The 21,018-nt window shown below is 43.4% G+C and overlaps 1 protein-coding gene across 2 annotated transcripts; it reads right to left on the bottom strand.

Moving 5' to 3' along the window:
• Positions 1 to 2,109: 2,109 nt before the first annotated feature.
• Positions 2,110 to 20,600, bottom strand: senp3b (SUMO specific peptidase 3b). Of its 2 annotated transcripts, XR_015111913.1 has the most exons (13): positions 20,234 to 20,600; positions 16,036 to 16,161; positions 15,076 to 15,771; positions 12,440 to 12,553; positions 11,655 to 11,766; positions 10,476 to 10,623; positions 9,718 to 9,765; positions 9,222 to 9,299; positions 7,627 to 7,764; positions 5,205 to 5,288; positions 5,021 to 5,071; positions 2,486 to 3,698; positions 2,110 to 2,374 (listed from the first exon to the last, which is right to left on the bottom strand). XR_015111913.1 is itself a non-coding variant. In XM_086198185.1 (12 exons), the coding sequence occupies exons 2-12, from the start codon at positions 16,121 to 16,123 to the stop codon at positions 3,588 to 3,590; spliced, it is 1,668 nt and encodes a 555-aa protein (XP_086054311.1). In that variant the 5' UTR covers positions 16,124 to 16,161; positions 20,234 to 20,600; the 3' UTR covers positions 2,110 to 3,587. The 2 variants fall into 2 exon arrangements, 1 of the variants encoding a protein (XP_086054311.1); XM_086198185.1 differs by having other exon boundaries at positions 2,110 to 3,698.
• Between the last annotated feature and the right edge of the window lie 418 nt (positions 20,601 to 21,018).

Here is a 21,018-nt window from a genome sequence, read left to right as displayed (position 1 = left end):
CTTTCTGTGTAGAGTCTCCATGTTCTCCCTGTTCCTGTGTGGGTTCTCTCTGGTACTCCGGCTTCCTGCCACTGTCCAAAGACATCAAGAGGGGACGAGGCTGATTGATACTCTAAATTGACTGTAGGTGTGACTGTGAGTGTGAATGGTTGTTTGTCTCTGTATGTTGGCCCTGCGATGGACTGGCAACCTGTCCAGGGTGAACCCCGCCTCTCGCCCGTAGCCACTGGGATAAGCTCCAGCGCCCCCCCCCCCCCCCCGCGCGCGCCACTTAACAGGAATAAGTGGAAGAAAATGGATGGATGGATGGATGGATGGAATATTACACACAGAACAGGTGAGAAAGTACCACTGGCAGAGGCAAGCCCCTACTGGAAATGAGTCTGACGTGTTGTGGAAGTCTCTCTGTGTTTCCACAGATCCACCAGAGCCCCAACCGCCGCCTGCATCGCCCCCCCCCCCCCTCTTATTCCCTACTGTTACACTGGCCTGCGCTCCCCTTCCATGAACCAGTCTGCCATCCAGTCCCCCATCAAGCTGGCTTGCTCTCCCTGCCTCCCCTACCAGAAGCTTCCTTCTTCAGCTGTTATTAACATTTCCATGTTTCTCACATTCTGCATTGTAAACTGTTTTCTTGTCTGTCACAACATCTACTGCACGTCTGTCCGTCCTGGGTGAGGGATCCTCCTCTGTTGCTCACCCTGAGGTTTCTCAGATTTTTCCCTGTTAAAAGGGTTTTCTATGGAGTTTTTCCTCAGTCGATGTGAGGGTCTAAGGGCAGAGGATGTTGTTATGATGCCATGTGAAGCCCTTTGAGACAAACTGTTTGTGAAAACAGGCAATAAAAATAAAATTGCCTTGCCTTGCCTTGCCTCAGACAAAACTCACTTTGGGCCTACAGAGATTGGATGGTCCTCAGTACCCCCCAATACTGCCTGGCCCCCTTTCAGGTTCGTTGTGCTATTGAGTGTTTCACAGCCATTTCAATGAAACCAGCTATGAGCATATATCCTAAACATCTCAAACAATTAAAAATGAATTCACGTGTAATTACAACAGGCCAAAAGTTGCAGGACACCTTACAGCAGGGGTACTCAATATTAGGTCAAGGGACCCCAAGGGGTTCTTTGTAAAATAAGGGTTTACAAAAGCTGGCTCAATTACACCTCCAGCAACCAGATTAGCCAATAGCAAAAATTCAAATGCAATAGCCATGTTCCCACAAGTAGAGGACAGTCAGATTTATAAAACAATTAAAATACTCAAAGTGATACTTCATCCAAAAAGTACTAAGTACTCATTAACAGCTGTCTTTAAGCTCACTTTTTTTTCTCTCTCCAGCATTCTTTGACTCTGGAATGTAGAGACAGCCACGTATATTCATTCTGAAGCAAATGGAGACTGATGGCTAACAATTGTAAACCTGTCCATTTTCTGGTATAATCCTTGTCTTCTTATTTCCAGTAATCCATTAAAAACTCAATTTGAGTTGAGACTGACAAGAACACTTCTAACTAGGTGAGCATGTTGGTTAACTGAGCTGAATGTGCAAACAAGTCTACTTTGAATGAGTTAGTACTCAAGCGTTTATGGAGTTCCTATCATACCGCTGGATACAGACTAGATCATAACTACTGTATATGTGGCTGTCTCTTCCAGCACTCTGAAGCCATGCAGAAGTAATGCAGGAGGGGGGAAACATCTGTCAACTTCAGACACCCATTTGTGAGTACTTGAAAAGCAATGTCACATTTTTTGGGTGAAGGATCACCTTTAATGTCAAGATTTGAATTTGGAACAGTTTTATTTATTTATTTTTTACCAATTTTCAAATAGTTAACTAATATGCCAATTTTCAGTTAATTTCTTTCACTTAGGGCTCTTTTCAGATGTCTTTGAAATAAAACTTTTTTTGAGTCCTTAAGAACTGGCATCAAAAAGCCTTTGTCAGACATTTTGGGGACAATCATGACAACTGTGGTTATAAGCTCAGTGGTGCTGGATTCATTACTCCATGATATTCTCAGTAGTTCTAAAATGTAGTCGTGTCATACGTACAAATACAAAGATTTAGATTCAGTCTGAATGCCAACATGATACAAAATAAAATACTTAATCACCTGTTTGCCACATATTTTTATTTTTAGCAACCATAATGCATCGTAGAAGATATATAAAACTGTCAACTCTGTTGCATCAACTCCTGTTTGAAAAAACAAAACAAAAACACACACAGGGCTATCAACACTTTTTTCTTGTTATAAAAGAAGAGTGGGGGGGCATACTGGGTCTGTTGTGTCGCTGTCCTCAGTAAAATGGCTCTCAATGTTTGTTACGAAACCAGAGGATTTTTCTTTTTGTACTCGCAGTCCTCCTTAAAAAAAAAACATCATTTGTTTAAAGCAAGAAGCAGAGCAACATATTTACTGACAGATACACAGGAGAAGATAAATGCAACATAAATGAGGGAAATGTCCCATCGCACCGTTGAGGTGAGTGCATCCTCCATACCGAGACGGCAGCACCGCCCTCTAATTCTCTGGAGAGAAGAAGTCTCATTCTGCTGGAACTTGTGTGACAAGAGTGAAGCATCAGCCTCACAAGTGATCTTTGGCTGAGTGCAGACCTGCAGACACACAAACCCAACAGCAACACTTGCTGAAGTTTGTACACTTCAACTCTTAAGAATTCAGGAGCTGGATTTGAGTGAATCTGTGTTTGTCACAAACGTTGGCTGTAACTGTGGGGAAGCAGCCAGCTGATGAACGCATCCATCTGAAGATGACACAGCTTGATCCAGCTGGTGTTGAGCCTTCTGACCGGCTCCGTCCACGGAGGCAGAGCCAGTCTCCCACATGTTACTTACATGAATGAGAGGGTGATTCTGGGGTGTGTGACTTCTCTTCAAGACTCAAGTATGGCTCAACATCCAACTGTCCATTTTCAGCTTTAATTCTTGGAGATAGTTGTGAGGCAACAGATAAATGAGGTGTCACGCTGTGGTGGCAAACATCTGTTTTTATGTATCAAATACATCAGCGAAGGCGTGGGCGACTGGATGGATGGATAGATGGATGGATGGAAGGCATCAAAGTCCACTAGTTCTACCTAACGACAAGCTTACAGGTTGCTTCCACCTCACGCACACTTACACACACACACTCACCACCAGTCATGCTGACTGTGGTCCGACTGTTCACCTGGCCAGGAGGCTTTAGCTCGACACCAGCTCCATGCTCCCATCCAGACTGGAAAACGCACATGAACTACAGTAAGATGGAAGATTAGAACATTCCCAAACTGGAAACTTGTCTTGGCCTCTGTCAACCGTAAAGGAATAACCATGACATGGAAATCAAACTGGAGTTGTCAAGCGTGGGGAGAGGGAAGCAAAAAGACAACAAAAGTCAAACAATTATGTCACCTACAACAGGGAATACAAGTCCGTTCTCTGGATGTCAGCAGAGAGAAATACAAGTTTTTTTTTGGAAAGTTCCTCTGTTTCCAGCCCATCATCTGCTCCCCTGGTATTTTAACTTTGTCCCGCCGTCTTGTTGAGGTGGGTGGGAGCAGGTGGGAGTGGCGGGTCACAGGGTGAGCTTGCAGTGACAAAGTTCTTTGTACATTTGTCTCCTCAGCCGGGGCATGTCCTGCTGGCCGAAGCTGAACGGCTGCCCCAGAGCCAGACACTTGCAGTACTGCAGGGAGAGGAAACACATCATTTATTAACAGGTCATCGTTGTCTTCCGCTTATCCAGTTGGTCTGGGTCACGGGGGCAACAGCCTCAGCAAGGAAGCCCAGGCTGTCCTCTTCCCAGCCCTTCTGGGGGAATCCCGAGGCGTTCCCAGGCCAGCCGAGGGATATAATCCCTCAAGCGTGTCCTGGGTCGGCCCCAAGGCCTCCTCCCGATTGGACATGGCTGGAAAACCTCCTGAGGGAGGCGTTCAGGAGGCATCTACACCAGATGCCCGGACCAGCTCAACTAACTCCTCTTGACGTAAGGAGCAGCGGCTCTACTCCGAGTCCCTCCCGAATGACTTCTTACCCTACAGTATATCTAAGGGAGAGCCCCACCATCCTGAGGAAACTCATTTCGGATGCTTGTATTCGCAATCTTGTTCTTTCGGTCATTACCCAGAGCTCATGACCATAGGTGAGGGTTGGAACGTAGATTGACTGGTAAATTGAGAGCCTCGCCTTTTTGTTAAGCTCTCTCTTTACCACAACGTAGAGCAAAACCACATTGCTCCTCCTCAATCTGAGGTTCGACTATTGCCCTGACCCTCCTGTCCAGTACCCTGGTGTAGAGCCTTGAGATACCCAGGGTGGGGCCAACCCCTGGAGCTCTGCCACTGTGGAGTTGCTTCACTGTCTTGGCGACTTCTGCCCCGGAGATTGGACGACCCCCCAAGTACTCTCCCAACTCCGTTTCCTCCACGGAATACATGAAAAGTATGATGGGTATATAACACAAGGAAACTTAATAAAAACAAATTTAATGAAAAATACTTGAAACAAATGAATATATTATCATCAAGTGAACTAAAAAAGAAAATTCTATTAGCGCAACAGTAAAGGGAGCTACAGAGGAGCAGCCGCTGCCTTGCCACACGCAACTTTTTTCAAAAGATCAAATTACAAACAAAATAGACTTTCGGGAATTTTTTTGCTTCTATTTAGGAGGCAGCCCTGCAATGTATACAGGGGCTTAGAGCCAAAGAAAATATCAATATTTCTATTACAACAGGTGGTTATGAACGGGGGGGATTTTCTACTTTGCTGACACCAAAATCATGATGTAACTTGGATGAATTCTTTTACAATATACTGATTATCACATGGGCAAACTATCAGGTGTTGTCAAAAATATGAATACTTGACAGTACTGCCTTGTCTGAGCGAGCACATGACTGGGCCACACCTGGCTCAGGACCGGCCACACCACGGTCTTCCTTTATCACTGTCGCAGTCACGCAGGATCTATTTTTCTGTGAAGCGTTTCTCGCACAGTCAACTCACCTGTAGGACGAACGCCCCACAGTCGCTGTCATTGTTCTGTCGCCCCACATTCTGAAACACAACACACCGTCTGTTAGCAGGCCCCAGTCCAGCTTTAAACCATGCAACATCGCCATGGTTACACAGGGAGACGTTTCCCCGGTGATTGTTTCGTTTGAAGTTGACAAAGACAAATGTGACTCACCATTTTGAAAAGGCCCTTCCATCCTGTCAAAAAGTCCTGTTTGTCTTTTTTGATGGCCTCTGCTTGCAGGTACTTAAAAATGTGCTGAAAAACAAGAAAAAAAGACTTGATGAAAAGAGAGTAACTTTAATGTTTCCATGACAAACAAAGGTAACACGAGCTCCAGCACCTGAATCCTAGTTTTAGAAAAAAGCCAATCAGCCTCCTTTAAATGAGACAGTACAATAAATTTCAGAACTCACTGGAAGAGAGGTGAAATGATGGTGGTGAAGTTACGGCTAAAACTGAGGTTGATAGAATTAATGTTGCTGTTGATGGCGATTAGAAAAGACTCCCAGGAAGAACAGAAAGGCATGACAACATTGTGCCGTGACAGAGTTTCTTTTAAAATCACGTTTAGAAGCCCAGTAGCAATGAAAGAGCTACTTGTAGCTCTGGAACTTAAAGAAGAGGCTCCAGTTCTTATTGTCAATTGCCAATTTCCCCACAGTGGGACGAATAAAGGTTTATCTTATTTTCAAATTATTATAATATGGAGACTGTGAGTGTAAATGGTTGTCTGTCTCTATGTGTTGGCCCAGCAATGGACTGGCAACCTGTCCAGGGTGAACCCCACCTCTCGCCCGAAAAGCCGCTGGGATAGGCTCCACCCCCCCGACCATTAACAGGATAAGCAGAAGAAAATGGATGGATGGATGGATGGATAATTTGGAACGACGAAAGCAAATCTGTATCAAATGTACTGCTTGTCAGTATTATTTAGCTGCAGCCCAGTAGGGAGCAGTGCCTGGATGCAAGGGCATTATTTCTCCAAGCCAAGGCATTTGTGTCGGAAGGTGAACAAACCCATAAGGTGCTTTTACTCATCTGTTCAAACTATTTATGAAAGCGTCAGAATACAGCAAGTGTACTTCACTTACTGTGGTGCTGAGTGTTGACTGCCATTGTTACAAGTGTGTTAAGTTTGGCAACTACTAGTGATGATTGGGTCTGCTGGTTACACACACAGGCATAGCAAGTGTGTGTGTGTGTGTGTGTGTGAGAGATGAGAGAGAAGACCGACTGAGTTCATGTCACTGATGAAGAGATACTAGTTTGCCTCAGCAACAATAAAACGAGGAATTTGTCTGTTTGAATCTCTTTCTTACGGAAGCGCTTTGCATTCACTGTATAAAAAACAACAACAAAAAATCAGACACCTTATCTTGTAATTACCTAAAAAGATCTCTTAATTACGAGATCCTGATCACGTAATTAAGAGATAAGGAAAGGTGTCACATTGGCCACTGCTTCACTCAGAACCACTGACCCTAACCCTAATACTGATCTAAATACATCCTCACTTTTAAGAAACATCAGTATTTCCCAGTGTCTCAAACCGCGAAGGTAGTAACAGAAAATTAACGGCGAAAGCGGCATCATTGCCACTTGCGAGCAGACTTTCCCGTCTCGCTGCTCCCGTTATGTCGTGACACGTAAACAGCAACATGAATACCAAAGTGAGCGGGGTAGGCTCATGAGAACGTGCTGATTTCTTTCAGACCGCACTTTATTTTATCTCGTAATTATGAGAAGGTGTTTCATTTTATTTTTTTAACCAGTGAATGCAATGTGCTTCCATACTGTGGTAAGAGCATACTGACAGACAGGTTCACACTGAAAATGAACCCTCAGTCCATGCAGCCTCTTATTCCGCGTTCCTAGTTTGACCGAAAAAACCACTACAGCGGTAAAAGGGAGCGCGACAACGGTTTGGACAATCGGGATGCTTTAATTTAGCATCAGTCAATACATACATATGTAAAGCATGAAGTTGGTGGCTTGCAGGTCACTGAACCGCGCCGTTGACCAACTTACTCGAGTAAGCTGGTGAGGTTTGGCTCTCACAGCAGGTCAGGCAGCTGCAGGCCTTCAAAAACCACCAGCCATTTCCTTAGTAGCTTGTGGGTTGGACGAGCTGCGCCTTCCAGCAACACATAATGGAATACTTAGGAGCAAAGGGCAAAACCTTAGGAATCAAAGGAATTTTTTTCCCCCTTAGGACCCATTTAAGGGTGATTTTATTCTTAGGCTTCTTAAGATGAAAATTTAGGGCACCCTAACCTAAGAGGTTTTCTTCAACTGGGAAGAGACCTTCACTTCTAATTAGGGAGACAAGGTTCTAGCACACTAGCTCCTGTTCCGTGGTTTAATGATAGTTCACCAAAGTTAATATTTTCAAGCAACCACTCTTCAACAGACTTTAGATGTGCGCACCACCACACAGTTTTTTATACTATCTAGCTTAGTGTTCTCCATTTATTTTGAAGGTCTTTTTTTTTTTTTTTTTTTTTTTTAAAGGTGTTTACACACTGTTGGTTTGTTTGATCTGATCTGAATCAGGTGATGATTTTTTGTTTCCCCTATCTTGCTCCAGTCTTACCTTTGGGCAGCGTCTGTTGAGGGTCCGCTGGGAGTCAAAGTAGGTGATGGCACGACGAGGAATGTCAACACTGACCAGCGACCAGTGGACCTCCAGGTGGATGGGGATCAACAACAGATCCTTCTGAAAGATATCCACCTGGGAGAGGGAGACAAGGGAATTATTATAGTAGCTCTGACGTCGTCCTTCGCGTTTTCTGGTGGGTCCGGGTTGCGGGGGCAGCAGCCTCAGCAAGGAAGCCCAGACTGTCCTCTCCCCAGCAACTTCCACCAGCTCTTCCAGGGGAACATCAAGGCATTCCTGGGCCAGCCGAGAGATATAATCCCTCCAGCGTGTCCTGGGTTTGCCTCGAGGCCTCCTCCCGGTTGGGTATGCCTGGAGCACCTCCCGAGGGAGGCGTCCAGGAGGCATCCTCACCAGATGTCCGAACCACCTCAACTGACTCATCTCAACATGGAGGAGCAGCAGCTCTACTCTGAGCCCCTCCTGAACGACTGAGCTTCTCACCCTGTCTCTAGTAGCTGTGACATTGAAATAAAATTGTTATAACTGAGGGTTATTGACCAAAAATAATTTTATGATCTGACTTGATTCAAAGCGGCCTCTTTACACTCAGTGAACATTCTTGCAGATGCAGAAGCTACTAGCTATGCAATTTTTTTATGGTTTTAATGCTTATTCATTGAAGCATATACAATCATGACGACAGAACTCAGACTTTCTTCTTGCAGTCAGGCTTCCTTCTGGTTCACCCTTTCTTTTAGTCACATTCCTTAACAAGTTAACTAGCAGCAAACGGTGTGTTTTTAGAATGTCAGACTTGAATTCAAAGTCAGAAATGGCCAACCACTGACAATTTCACTGCTTGTTTCTGGGTTAAAAACTGCAGTGGCTGATTAGGGGCCAACTGTTGTGTCTACATACCAGAGTAATTTGACTCGCAACTGCATTATCTAGGTATGTTGGTCCAACTTTGAGAAAATCGACAGTTTACAAGCATTTTAAAAGTCCAACGTTATTGGATAAAAAAAAACAAAAACCTTTTCTTATATCAAGTAAACATGCGGACTAAGAGGTTCACAACAGATCAGCAACCAGAAACCAACGAGAAGACACACCAGGGGAGGACGTCGTTTCAGGGTCCCTTCATGGCTACGTATGTCTACACCAGAGAGATATTAGGGGTGTGACGGATCACAAAACTCACAGCTCAGATGCAAATATAATTTCCCTTAACGCTTAAGGAGCTTTTGCTTGAGGTCTGGCACTTCAAGCCAAGATTAATGTGCAGGAATTGTGCTGTGGTTAATCTGAGGTTGAGGTGATCAGGTTATAAAAATGAATACTCTGACTAATAGCGGATAGATCGGGTGGGGAAATGAAAAAACAAAAACAACAAAAAAAAAACAACCAACAACAACAGCAACAACAATAAGCCAGTCCAGCAGTGACAGTTTCACACAGGAGTGAAACAACAGGCAGGTAAAGCTACTGTGATACTGGCCATCAATGATAGTGTCGGTGTCAGCCTCTGTTCAGACAGAAATGGCCATTTTCAATTCAGTGACCAGGTTTTTCCAGACATTCCCACTCACATTTTTCGTCCACCGTTTGACTCCTTCGTAGCCTTTTGTCCTTAGCTTATCATAAAAGAAGCTGTTGAAAAAGTGAACCTGGGGAAGAAAACGGAGATGTTCATATCAAAATATTAAACAGTATTCTATTCTATTTAACACATATCATAACAGATCCAAAACATTTTTTTTTTATGAATTCTAAAGTAAAACCCATTCAATGAATTTCAACGATGTCCTGAGATGGTGAAAGGTTGCATTTCTACACAATATTAAGCTGCTAGTGGTCTCAGTGAGTAAAGACTGTTGCCAGATCTGATTAACACCTTTGTCTGCAGGTTAAATCTATTCCCATTGCAGACAAAAGCTTAATTTTTGGTGCTTAGGTGACATCATCATGGGCCTGTTTGCATACACTAGGCTGTCACTAGGCTGTTTGTTGGTGAATAAATACCACAGCTTCTGAAGTTCCTCTGTGTTTATGAGGAGTCTTTTTTTTTTTTTTTTCTTGTCTTACCTTGTCTGGCACGGAGTCCATGACCAGGTCACCATACATGTTCATAATCTGAATCAGAGACAATTGTAGAGAAACATCTTAAAACAGGCTCCACCAATAAGGCTTCATAGATCAATACTATACTGTCTCAAGTGCACTTTAAACTCCCCCTGCCAATACACACACCCCTACTCTAATTCTACTAAGGACGCGCATTTATAGATGATGATGAATAATCAACTGTAGTGGCAGGTGATGGCAAGGTGGTTCTGGGATGTTTAAGAGGTCCAGCAGCCTGTGGTTAGTGTAGCTTTCTCAGATGTAGCTACCGTCTTTAACAGCTTCTGCTTTCGTTCTTCGTAGTGACATTCAAATAGTCTGGCGATCCTGCGTCATGACAGAACGCTGTTTACTGGTTCAATTCAACTCAATTTGAAGATCTTGAAAATCTTTGCCCTTAAAAACACTTATGGGCAGCACATCGGTCTCAACATATTTGCAGATTCCCTGGGTAATTTTTCTGCCCATTTAGCATCACAGCTCCTCCGCGCTTCGCTGTGACCCATTTCATGTTTACGTCAGCAACACAGTCTCCTTATATCGATAACATTTCAAGTGATGAACAAATTCTTTACAATAGATTATCAGTTAATCATACTCATCCCTAACTGTGACAGTCCTAATGATCAGTTGGCAGTACATCCACCCGATGCACATCTATAAGGCCAGCAGCCATGACAATCATGTAACTTTGGCGTCATCAGCGTGCACAGGTGTACCTGGTCGTTGAGCCAGTTCTGTCCGTATAGTGTTCCCAGATCATCCATGGTGAGAACGTGGCGTTTGTAGTTGACTCTGAAGGTCTTAGCCAAAGCGGATCCAGATGAACGCTGGAAGGATTGTATTAGGTGCTGCACCACTGCTTTCCTGGAGGGGGATAAACCAAACACACAAGGATTTTGTGGCAGGAAATATGGAACGGGGGGGGGGGGGGGGGGGGGACCAGGCCAAGCTGCTCTAAATTGAGACAAACAGAAATAAATCAAATTAACAAAGACAATTTAAGTTTAAAATGGTATTTTGACAAACAATTCAACTTGAACAAACATTGAACATTTGAAAACTGCAGTCGGCCATATGGGATTCAATGAATTATGCAGCCCACCTGGATATCTCAAAACACTGGTTGACACAAGTTACCAACCCAGCCACCACACAGAGGGTCCGAAAATGCAACACGACCAGCTTCTGCTAGAAATGTTAGGGAACTAGAACGGATTCATGTGGTCTTTTTGTAACCCCCCCCCCATGAGGAGTGACCTGTGGTGGCATGGCTCAGGGGTAGAGTGGCCGTCCAGCAACCGAAGGGTCGCTGGTTCGATCCTCAACCCCGGTGACCATGTGGAAGTGTCCTTGAGCAAGATACTGAACCCATAATTGCTCCCGATGAGTCGGTTGGTGCCTTGCATGGCAGCCTCCACCATCAGTGTGTGAGTGAATGAGACGACACTGTAAAGAGCTTTGAGTACCGCTAAGGTAGAAAAGCGCTATATAAAACTGAGTCCATTTACCATTTACTTGTCTCTTATTGTGTGGCAACACAGAGACGTTAAGGTTCTAAGCACAGCGCACACAGACTGAGTCAGGAAAATTTGCATGACAACCTCAAAAGAATATGCCGAATTTTTGGGAAGAATTTGCATCATATTAGCCAGATGAACAAATAGCTTCATGTCTCTCAGTCGAATACACTTCTCTTAAAAACAGTCTTTGCATGTATTCATAGAACTAAGGTTGTGCTAAACATTTACTATGAAGAAAAAACTTGAAATAATGAGATTTCCATCAGATATGTCAATATATTGTGATATTTTTTCTGCCGTATCACTCAGACCAAGTGTTCGGTTCACATGGAGCATGTAGAATGGAGCTGTGACATCACATAGGGCGTGTCTGACCTGTGGGGCTGTGAGAAACTCTCACTGAAGATGTCCTGAAGCTTCTCCACAATGTCGTCCACATGGATAGGGATCAAACTGCCGTACTGCTGCAGAGACTCCTCCAGAATACCTGAAGCCAAAGAAAGCAGCCGGACAAGCACTTGTCATTCAACACAGAGGACGATGTGGAAGCAGTTTCATAACCAACATGAAACATTTTTATGCATAAGAGTTCTTACATTGTGCTGAATGATGCTGAACAACCAGCAAGAAAGACCACATCAATTATTAATACAGATTTTTAAATAAATACATTTCCATCAATTTTTCACACTTGAGAAAAATGTCAGAAAATATTCACCAAAGCGTTTTTTATGCATGAAAAATTCACAGAAATCTATTTAAAAATTTACTAGCATGCCTTGAACCACAATTAACAGCAAGCATAAATAAATACTGGCCAGGAGATTTTTTCCTCTTAAGTAAATACTCTAAAATTCAACAACTTGTGACACATATTTTGAGAGCTTTTCCCAAATTTTCTTTTATTTTTCAAAAAAATTCCAGGAAAATTCAAAATTTTAGGACTCCCCAGATGTTCCAAGAGCATTATGAACCCTGTAACTACTCATAAATCCCCCCCGCCCAGTTCAATGACCTGCTGTTAATGGTGACCCAAGTCACACCTAGAGCTGTTCTACAAGCAATGCACTGATTCACTCAACTGTCTGTGTACTACCCCTCTCTCTCTGACACACACACACGCAACAAATGAGGCAATGGCCTGAGTCTGTGCTGTTTACCAGTCACACAGGTCATGTGCTCCTCTGTGAGGGCTAGTTCTACAGGTTTGTCCTCCATTTCCCGCCTCCCTCGGTCCTCGTGTCTGTCTGGGGGGCAGCCGTTCGTCTGTTGCTCTGCGAGGAGACAAACAAATTGTAGGCATTCAGTCATCGTTTATAATGCGCGGCGAAGGTAAAAAGTTGTTAAACGATGAATGATGAATGGAGGAGGAATTCTTTCTTGACAGCCTGTGAGGATCATCTTCATGACTCAAATGTCAAGTCAAGTCAATTTTATTTTATTTGTGTAGCGCCAAATCACAACAAAAGTTATCTCATGACACTTTACAAGTAGAGCAGGTCCAGTACCACACTCCTTCAATGAATCTACACCAACAATTCTCCATCAGCAAGCACATCCTGCAACAGTGGTGACAAAACCTTCCTTTTAACAGGCAGGAACGTCAAGCAGACCCAGGCTCAATGGGGACGGCCGTCTGCTTTGACTGGTTGGAGGGAAAGAGAGCAGGAGAGCAGGACATAGACAAAGACAGATAATGGAGGAAAACAGATATGCAGAAGGAAAGAGTGGGACAGAGATAAAGAGAGAGAGAGAAAGGAGGAGAGACTGATGGACAGACAGGGACGTGAGCAGGTGGAGCTATGGGTGGCTGCTTGAGCCTCTTCAGGTCTGCAGCCTCCTCCAGCAGCACCCAGGATCTGGGATGAGGGGAGCCTCAAGGCTCCAGAGAAGAAGACGAGTTAGTAATATGTATAAGTATGATTTATGTATGACACATATAGGAGGACAGAGAGGAGTAGAGAGAAGCCCAGTGCACCAGAGAGAAGCCCAGTGCACCATGGGAGATCCCCGGCAGTCTAAGCCTTTAGCAGCATATCTAAGGGCCAGCCTAAGCAGCCCAACTATAAGCCTGATCAAAAAGGTAGGGGTCAAGTCTGCTCTTAAAGGTAGAGAGGGTGTCTGCATCCCAGACCAAAACTGGGAGACGGTTCCACAGGAGGGGAGCCTGATAGCTGAAGGCTCTGACTCCATTCTACTTTTAGAAACTCTAGGAACCACCAGTAACCCTGCATCCTGGGAGCGAAGGGTTCTAGCTGGATAATAGGGAACTATGAGCTCTGTCAAATATGAAGGTGCCTGACTGTTGAGGACTTTGTATGTTAGAAGAAGAATTTTGAATTCTATTCTGAAGTTGACAGGGAGCCAATGCAGAGAAGCCAGTACAGGAGAGACATGGTCTCTTCTACCAGTTCTGTTCTCCGCGTTTGTTCTGTCATGACTATTTCAAGAGCTACTTCTGCTCTTCTCATGTTTTCTACTGTTTCAGTTATGTAAAGATTTCAAGACTGAAGGTCCTAAACAAGCATGTCATTGTTTTTCACTCTGTAAAACATCTGACTCATACTTTGTATATCTTAGTATCATGATGCCATTATTTATGCCTCATTGTGATTTGTTTATTGCTGTCAAATCTCAGCTGATGGAATCCTGGGGGTTTGGAGTGAGATGAGAGATGAGAAGATGAAGATGAGAAGAAATAGGCGGACATAAATTTTATTGTGAAGATGCAATGTCACTGAATGGACCTTGTGTGACAAAGCTCTGATTCTTCAGTTTCCTCTTCTTCTATATCACCAAACAGCCATTTTACCAAACATCCTACATACAAAGATTCAATTGATACAAGGCTTCTTGTCTAATATAGCCTTGAACAGCAGACATGTTTATGATCGACACAGGTGTCATTTAAATTACATGCTCTTAAACACAAAAAGCCAAACCAACAATTATTAAATCTTGAGAAACAAGTCCTGACTAACCTGAAGTGTTGTCTGAAAACCATTAAGAATACACTACACTCTCACACAGATGCAGAGAAGGTTTCACTTTTATCTGAATTATTGTTCAGTTAATTCCCAGCACAACATTAAACACAATACTGGACCTTTTCTAATTCATTTGGTCCCCGTTTGCTCATTTAGATTTAAATTGATGCAAAATAAGGTTGAGGGTGAAAAAAATAATGAAAGTGTCCTTGGATCTATACAAAGTGTCGGACATCATCACTTAATCTTTAATGTGAGTGTTGCAAAGGCCTTGAAATTTTGGGGTACATATCCAGAAAAATTCCACTTGTGTTATGTGTGGGGAATCTAACTAATTTTGTGTGTAAAAGATTTGGAAACTTTCCATGGGAATTAATTAATGACCATAAATGGAAATTGACTGGAATAAACTAGACTTTTGGGGTTAATTTACACAGTATTTAACTGCATATTAGAATCTTGCAGGTACATCCTACAGCTGCATTTGACTCCCAAGGACTAAAACCAGCAAGATAAGTCGTAATTACTTGGCGGCTAAAAACATTTGATCAATGATATTCTAGTTAGCTCGTTGGTTGTTGTTCAGTCAAAGAATCCATGTAAGTCTTATGTACAAATAGTCAAAACTGTCGATTAAAAAAAAGAGCCTTTTCTAGGGTTTGCAAGCATATCTGTTTGAGAATATAAAAGATATCTATGTCTGTTTGTATATGACAAGGAAAGTTACAGTTTGTGTGGATTACAAGTTTATTATCCCAAGATTTTTCAACCCTGGGTTATATAATTCTTGATGTTTCGTGTACATGTACCTCTCTCAGAGTCCATGAACATCTCAGCGTTGCTGTTGTCGTCTTCATCAGTGTACGGTGATTGCCGATACCTTTTTAGCCTCCTCTGCTTGCCGTAAAGATTGTACCTCGGCCCTCTCAGGTTCCATCGGTGCCCGAACGAGTATACCCACTGAGCCCGCTGGCGCCAGCTCCTCCAGTGCTGGCTGAGCCGAAACCCAACGGCTCCCTGGGACCGTAAACGTTTCCAGCGCCGGAGCCTCCTCAGGGGTCTGTATCTGCTGAGGTGGGGCCGGAACAAGCCCCCTGTGGCGGCGTGAGACATGGGATCCTCAACAGTGGCATCACCAACATCTTCTGCCTTCTGCAGGGGTCCATAATGTTGATGTTGAGAAAGCAAGTGCTGGGTGGACTGGGAGGGGAAGTCTGGGATGTTCCAGCCCACCTCTGCCTCCTCCCCTTCCTCTCCGTCCCCTTCTTCTTCCTCCTCCTCGTTGTCGTCCCAACCCTCACCCTCAAACTCATCCTCAGCATCCAAGTTGTTTTCCTCATCCTCTTCACCTATGGCCTCAATCCCGTCCATTCCATCTTCTTCCTCCTCCTTGTCCACAAACTCACCCTTCCACACCCTCTCCTTCTGGCCCAGTCGGAGGTGCATGGGGCTGGGTATGCTGTGGTCCGACACTGGGACAATGAGGTGGTCTCCAGGGATCCCACCTAAACAAAAATATCAGGGACTGTGTTCAACCATGTGCCTTCTTAGTTCACGTTCATAAATAATCCTCTTAATCAATTTTCACAATAATGTTTTAAATATCAATACAATCATCCTACAGCGTTGGCAGATTTAGATTTCATTGATGTACATTTCTTCTACTGTCACAACACTATTAAAGCAAAAACACCAAATAATAGTAAAAACAGACATAAATTATATGAAACTAATTATTTACTAGGATAAGAGTGAAGCAGGAGTCTTACCTCCTCCTGTGTCCTCCTGCCCCACAGCAGTCAGACCCAGGTCTCCCTGCCAGCGGTTCTGGGCCAGGCTACCGCCACTGTCTCGCATTATCCACGGACACCCTGCGACCTGCGCCAGCTCGTCACCTACACACATGCATGCACCCCCCCCCCCCCAACACAAACACACACACACACACACACACACACACACACACACCATGAAGCGAGTACAGAACCACACTGTCAGACATGCAAGTTTAGAAAAAAGCATGTGTTTGCTGTCTGAGAAAAGCCACACCTTCATACTGAGTCTGGACACACAAGACCAAAAAACCTAGCATGGAGATCAAAGGGAGCTACAGTATAAATGCAGCATGGAGTACTGGCAGAATTATAGATTATGTTCCATAACTGTTGACTGGGTTCCTAGAATATGATAGTCACATGAATTTGTGACAAAAACACTGGCCTTCAACTGATGTTCTCAAGAACATTCTCCCTTGAGACTCCGACTGGATGACTCACTGCTCACATTGACTGTTTAGAACAGGTGAGAGAGGGAACATTGGTTCGCAGGCAGATGAAAAATTAAAGGAAAACCTTCCTAAGTGAGAGTAGAAACATAGTGGATGGAGACTTGTCTCCATATTCTTTATCATTTTTATCAAAGGCTAATTTTTAGTTTTGACATGGCCATCATCACTGCCAAATAATGAAACATCTTTTGGAAGAATGGCATTACGCATCTTTGGTAGAGTTACAGACATTTCAAATCATTGTGCTGAAGCTGCTGGTGGCTCAATATCTCGCTAGCACACAACTCCAACACTCGCTGAGGAAAAAAAGACCTCTGTTTCCATCTGAATTTTGTTGGTTTTGTAAGTTATGAATAAGCCCGCATTCATTTCTGAGTCAAAGATGACGTCTTTACATGTGACACACCAACAGTCCAGAATAAAAAGTCAGCGGGTTATGAGGACATCAAAGAATTAAAGCATCAAATCAGCCACTATAATGTTTCTTCAAAAATCTATTTGGCTAATCCTTGTAGCTCTAGTTCAGGGGTAGGGAACCATGTGCCATGGAGAGCCGTGTGTATGCAGGTTTTCCTTCCAACCAAACACTTTCACAGGTGATTCCACTGATTAACACCCTTCTGTGGCTGAAGGTGTGTTAATCAGTGGAATCACCTGTTAAAGTGTTTGGTTGGAAGGAAAACCTGCATACACACAGCTCTCCATGGCACATGGTTCCCTACCCCTGCTCTAGTTGGTTACAATGAAATTTATTGGAAAGGTTCTGTACCATTCATTCTTTCACAATGTCAGCCAGTGCAATTACATAATTAGGGCCTGAGCCAGAAGGTACTTCTGGCGAAGACCCTATTATGTTTGCTCGGCAGAGCAACACATTAGCAGCACTAAAAACACTAAAAACACACACTAAACAGTGTCCCAGGCCCCCCCAACACCCATGAGGCAACTGGGTCAGACGGCCCGGAGCCAGTTTTCACATACACACCCATTCAAAACCTGGTATTATACTGTTCTTGCTCTCAATGAGTGCGCGCTATATGCGCATAATGCGCATAACGCGCATAATCTAATTTGACCCCCTGAACATGCATGAAATTCGCTGAAATTTGGCACAATCGTTCGGTATGTCTCAACATTCACTAATCAAAAACAAAAACGCCACTAAAGTCTATAGCGCCACCTAGGGAGCCACACAAAAAAAAGATAATTTTTTTTAATTTCGCGCGCTATAACTCCTCACACAAAACTCCCACAGACATGGGACCAACACCGTTGGACTCGTCTCATCAACACGAACAATTCTTACACTCTGACCCCTCACCTATCTCCAACAGAATGTCCACAAATTGGACAAAACTGTCAAAATCAGGACTTTTTTTACTCCCCGAACAAAATCTATCTCCTCCTAAACCGTAAATGCCAGGGCTTCCAAACTTTCACACATTACTCTCCCAACTGTGCTCTTCAAAAATCTTTAAAGGCTAATATACTACGCGCTCGGTTTGGATTTTATAAGCCCTCAAAGTGGGGGAGACACGTTTTACGCTTACAATGGAAGTCAATGGGGAGGCCGTGTCCTCTCATGGTACATACTCTCGAACAAATGCTTCTCACGTCTATACCATACATCGCACAGCTTTTAAAAACATATCACTGTATTCCTGACAAAAATCCCTACAAAAATATGGTATTTTGTGTTACTTTCCACCAACGTAGGCCGAGTTATTCAGCTTTTACACACTACATTTCTCTTAATCCTCCACTCTCTCCACTCTAGCACAGATCAAAGAAAGTGCAGCGGGGGAGGGGTTCTTAATGGGCCAGCTGGCAGCTCTGCTCTCAGCTCTGCTCTCAGCTCTGACAGAGATGGCAGAGATTTGTTTACTGTAGTCATGGAAACCACAATTGGCACTTCTCTGCCCTCATGTACATACTCTCAAACAAACACTTGTCGCTTCTAAATTAAAACACTCACACCTTCAGAAAACACACCATTGAATTCCTGAGAAAAAACTCTACGAACTGACGTCTTTACATTACACTTTTGACCAACATATGCAGAGTTATGACTGTGTTTCACAGTAAAACTGCCAAATCCTCCTCTGCTCTCCACTCTGACACAGATGGCAGAGAGCGAGCAGAGAAGGGAGGGGTTCTTAAAGGGCCGGCTCTCAGCTCTGCAGTCACGCTGTGCAGCGAACTGAGGCTCGTATCTCCTAAACTACAAGGCCTAGGGATTTGCCGATTACACCGTTGGATTGGGGCCGGTGTCAAGGACGCGGCCGTAGGCCGCGCGGGGGCTCAGGCCCTAACAACGCTGCTTGCAGCTTTAATTACAATTATTATTTGAAAGAATGATGCACAACTGTTGCGGAAAAGGCTTTCATTTAGTAAAAGATATGTATGTCACTGCTATTACTTTAATTTAGTTCAACAATATTTTGTGAAAGGAGTATCCATTATTTTTATAGGTGTATTTTTAATACAAAGGTAATTTGTTTTCTTGATAATCAAGCAGGTATATTCCTGACATTTATTATGATAATACCAATATGATTTACAGCACCATCCAGCACTACACTATGATGACAGTCTGACACGGACAATTAATATTTGACGAGAGAAATCAACAAATAAAGTTTGAAAAGAAAAATCCTAGACTGTGCAACTTCACCACAGACAGCTAGGAGAGAGGAAATCAGAGCTTTTTTCCTCCAATAGACACTCAAAATAAATCATTGGGCCTTATTTGTATTTTTTAAATCATGCTGAAATTTGTTCTTACATACTGCATGATATTTAAAACCCTCAATGTAGTCTTACAGACACGTAGCAACGCCTGGCATCAGTTATGTACCTCTGACAGCTGCCAATCATCCAGGCTTGCACAGATTTGACAGATGTTTCCAACAGAAATGAAACCTATTTCAAAGTTGACAAACAAGTCTATAACTTGCACAACCTGCAGAAAAGGCTGCAGTTTTCCCTCCGTGACCATTAAACTTACGACAAATTTGCTAAATCAGAGGTTAGCTCCGGCAGAAATGCTAATGTCCTTACATGCTAATGATGAACTAAAGTTAATGAACGAGTTAATGATTCCTCTTTCAGCACTAGACCCATGTCTCTGCCCTCTCCCGCAGGTCAGTTACTCTCACTTCTACCTTCATGTTCACCTGGTCGTGCTGAGGAGGCGTATTTAGCTTGCTAGTCAGACACTGCTTGCTATGCAATCGTAAGGCTACGATTTCGATTTTAAATGACTTTTTCCCCCCAATACAATTCGACTTGTTGCAGGTTGTGGACCGTGCATCAAATACTCTTGAAGAGAGCGGCTAAATGAGAACAATTCTTCCGGTGCAGGAAATAGTCGCCACCACCGCTAGCTTGCGCAAGTTAGCCGCTAGCAAGTACAATCATAATTCTAACACTTAAACCCTTTGATAACACATTCAGAACCTCATATTTACAGTAAGTGTGGATAGACAGCGGTCCTGTACCACAATTTAGCGCAATTTCAAATAGCAAGCCTTCACGTATTCGTTGTTTATCTATGCTAACATGTTAGCTGGTTAGCCATGTTATCGTTAGCTAAGCGTCAGACACCTTGTTAGCATCGACATTAAACGTCTGGCTTGTTGTATTTCGAACGTAGCTAGGTGTTGCTGCTGTATGCTTACCGTTAACCTGCAGCTGTATGTGAATGTGTGTCCAACTGCTTCCGACTGAAAGCTCAGCGTGTTTAATTCGCTAATATATGTTGACAGAAAAACAAATGCTAATTGATGCTAAAACTTCATTCAATGAAGTCAGGTGTGGAGCGGCCAGATGTCGCCGCCTTGCTAACTTCGATTTGTTTCAGGTCTTCCGGTTCAAAGAAACACGTAAATACTTCGTAGAAAAGGCTGAATTACAGTCGACAGTGTAGGTGAGGTCGATAGGAAGAATCTAATTCATTTTCAGAAGTGTGTGGGCAAAGCGCTGAGCTTGACCACTGCAGGGTTTTCTCTCATGTCTGCTACAACAAGCTACGTCGCACAGCTAAAACGTCACGGAGCGCGACGACGCGCAAACTCGACCGAGCTTTTAAGACTTGAAACTTTCTGCAAAAGACGTTTGCAGCTTCTTCTTTTTGTTATTATCTGTTTCAGAGTCACACGCGTTGTGTACGGAAGTATAAAGTTTAGTTACTAAAATCACTGACATCCATTCAAACTGAAACGATTGCGCTCAGTTAATATATAGTTACGTTATAATTTCGTTGTATTAATTATTTTATTAGCATTATCTATGCTTTGATTTGAATTTCCTCAGTTTATAGCCTTATTATCTTCCGATAGAAAAATGAATTAAGGCTCGTTTTAATATGTATTAATTAGGCTGCAGTTTATGACCTCCTCCTGGTGATTCACGTCTTAATAGCTGTAGACTAATTTAATTTAATGAATTAGGATAATTTGGTGTC

The sequence above is a fragment of the Aulostomus chinensis genome, chromosome 24 (genome assembly GCF_037954235.1).
Source record: "Aulostomus chinensis isolate RoL2024-O1b breed Wild chromosome 24, RoL_Achi_v1.0, whole genome shotgun sequence".
In the NCBI taxonomy this organism is placed as follows: Eukaryota; Metazoa; Chordata; class Actinopteri; order Syngnathiformes; family Aulostomidae; genus Aulostomus; species Aulostomus chinensis.
The sequence above is the reverse complement of the archived record's forward strand: the minus strand, read 5'-3'. Positions and strand labels throughout refer to the sequence as shown.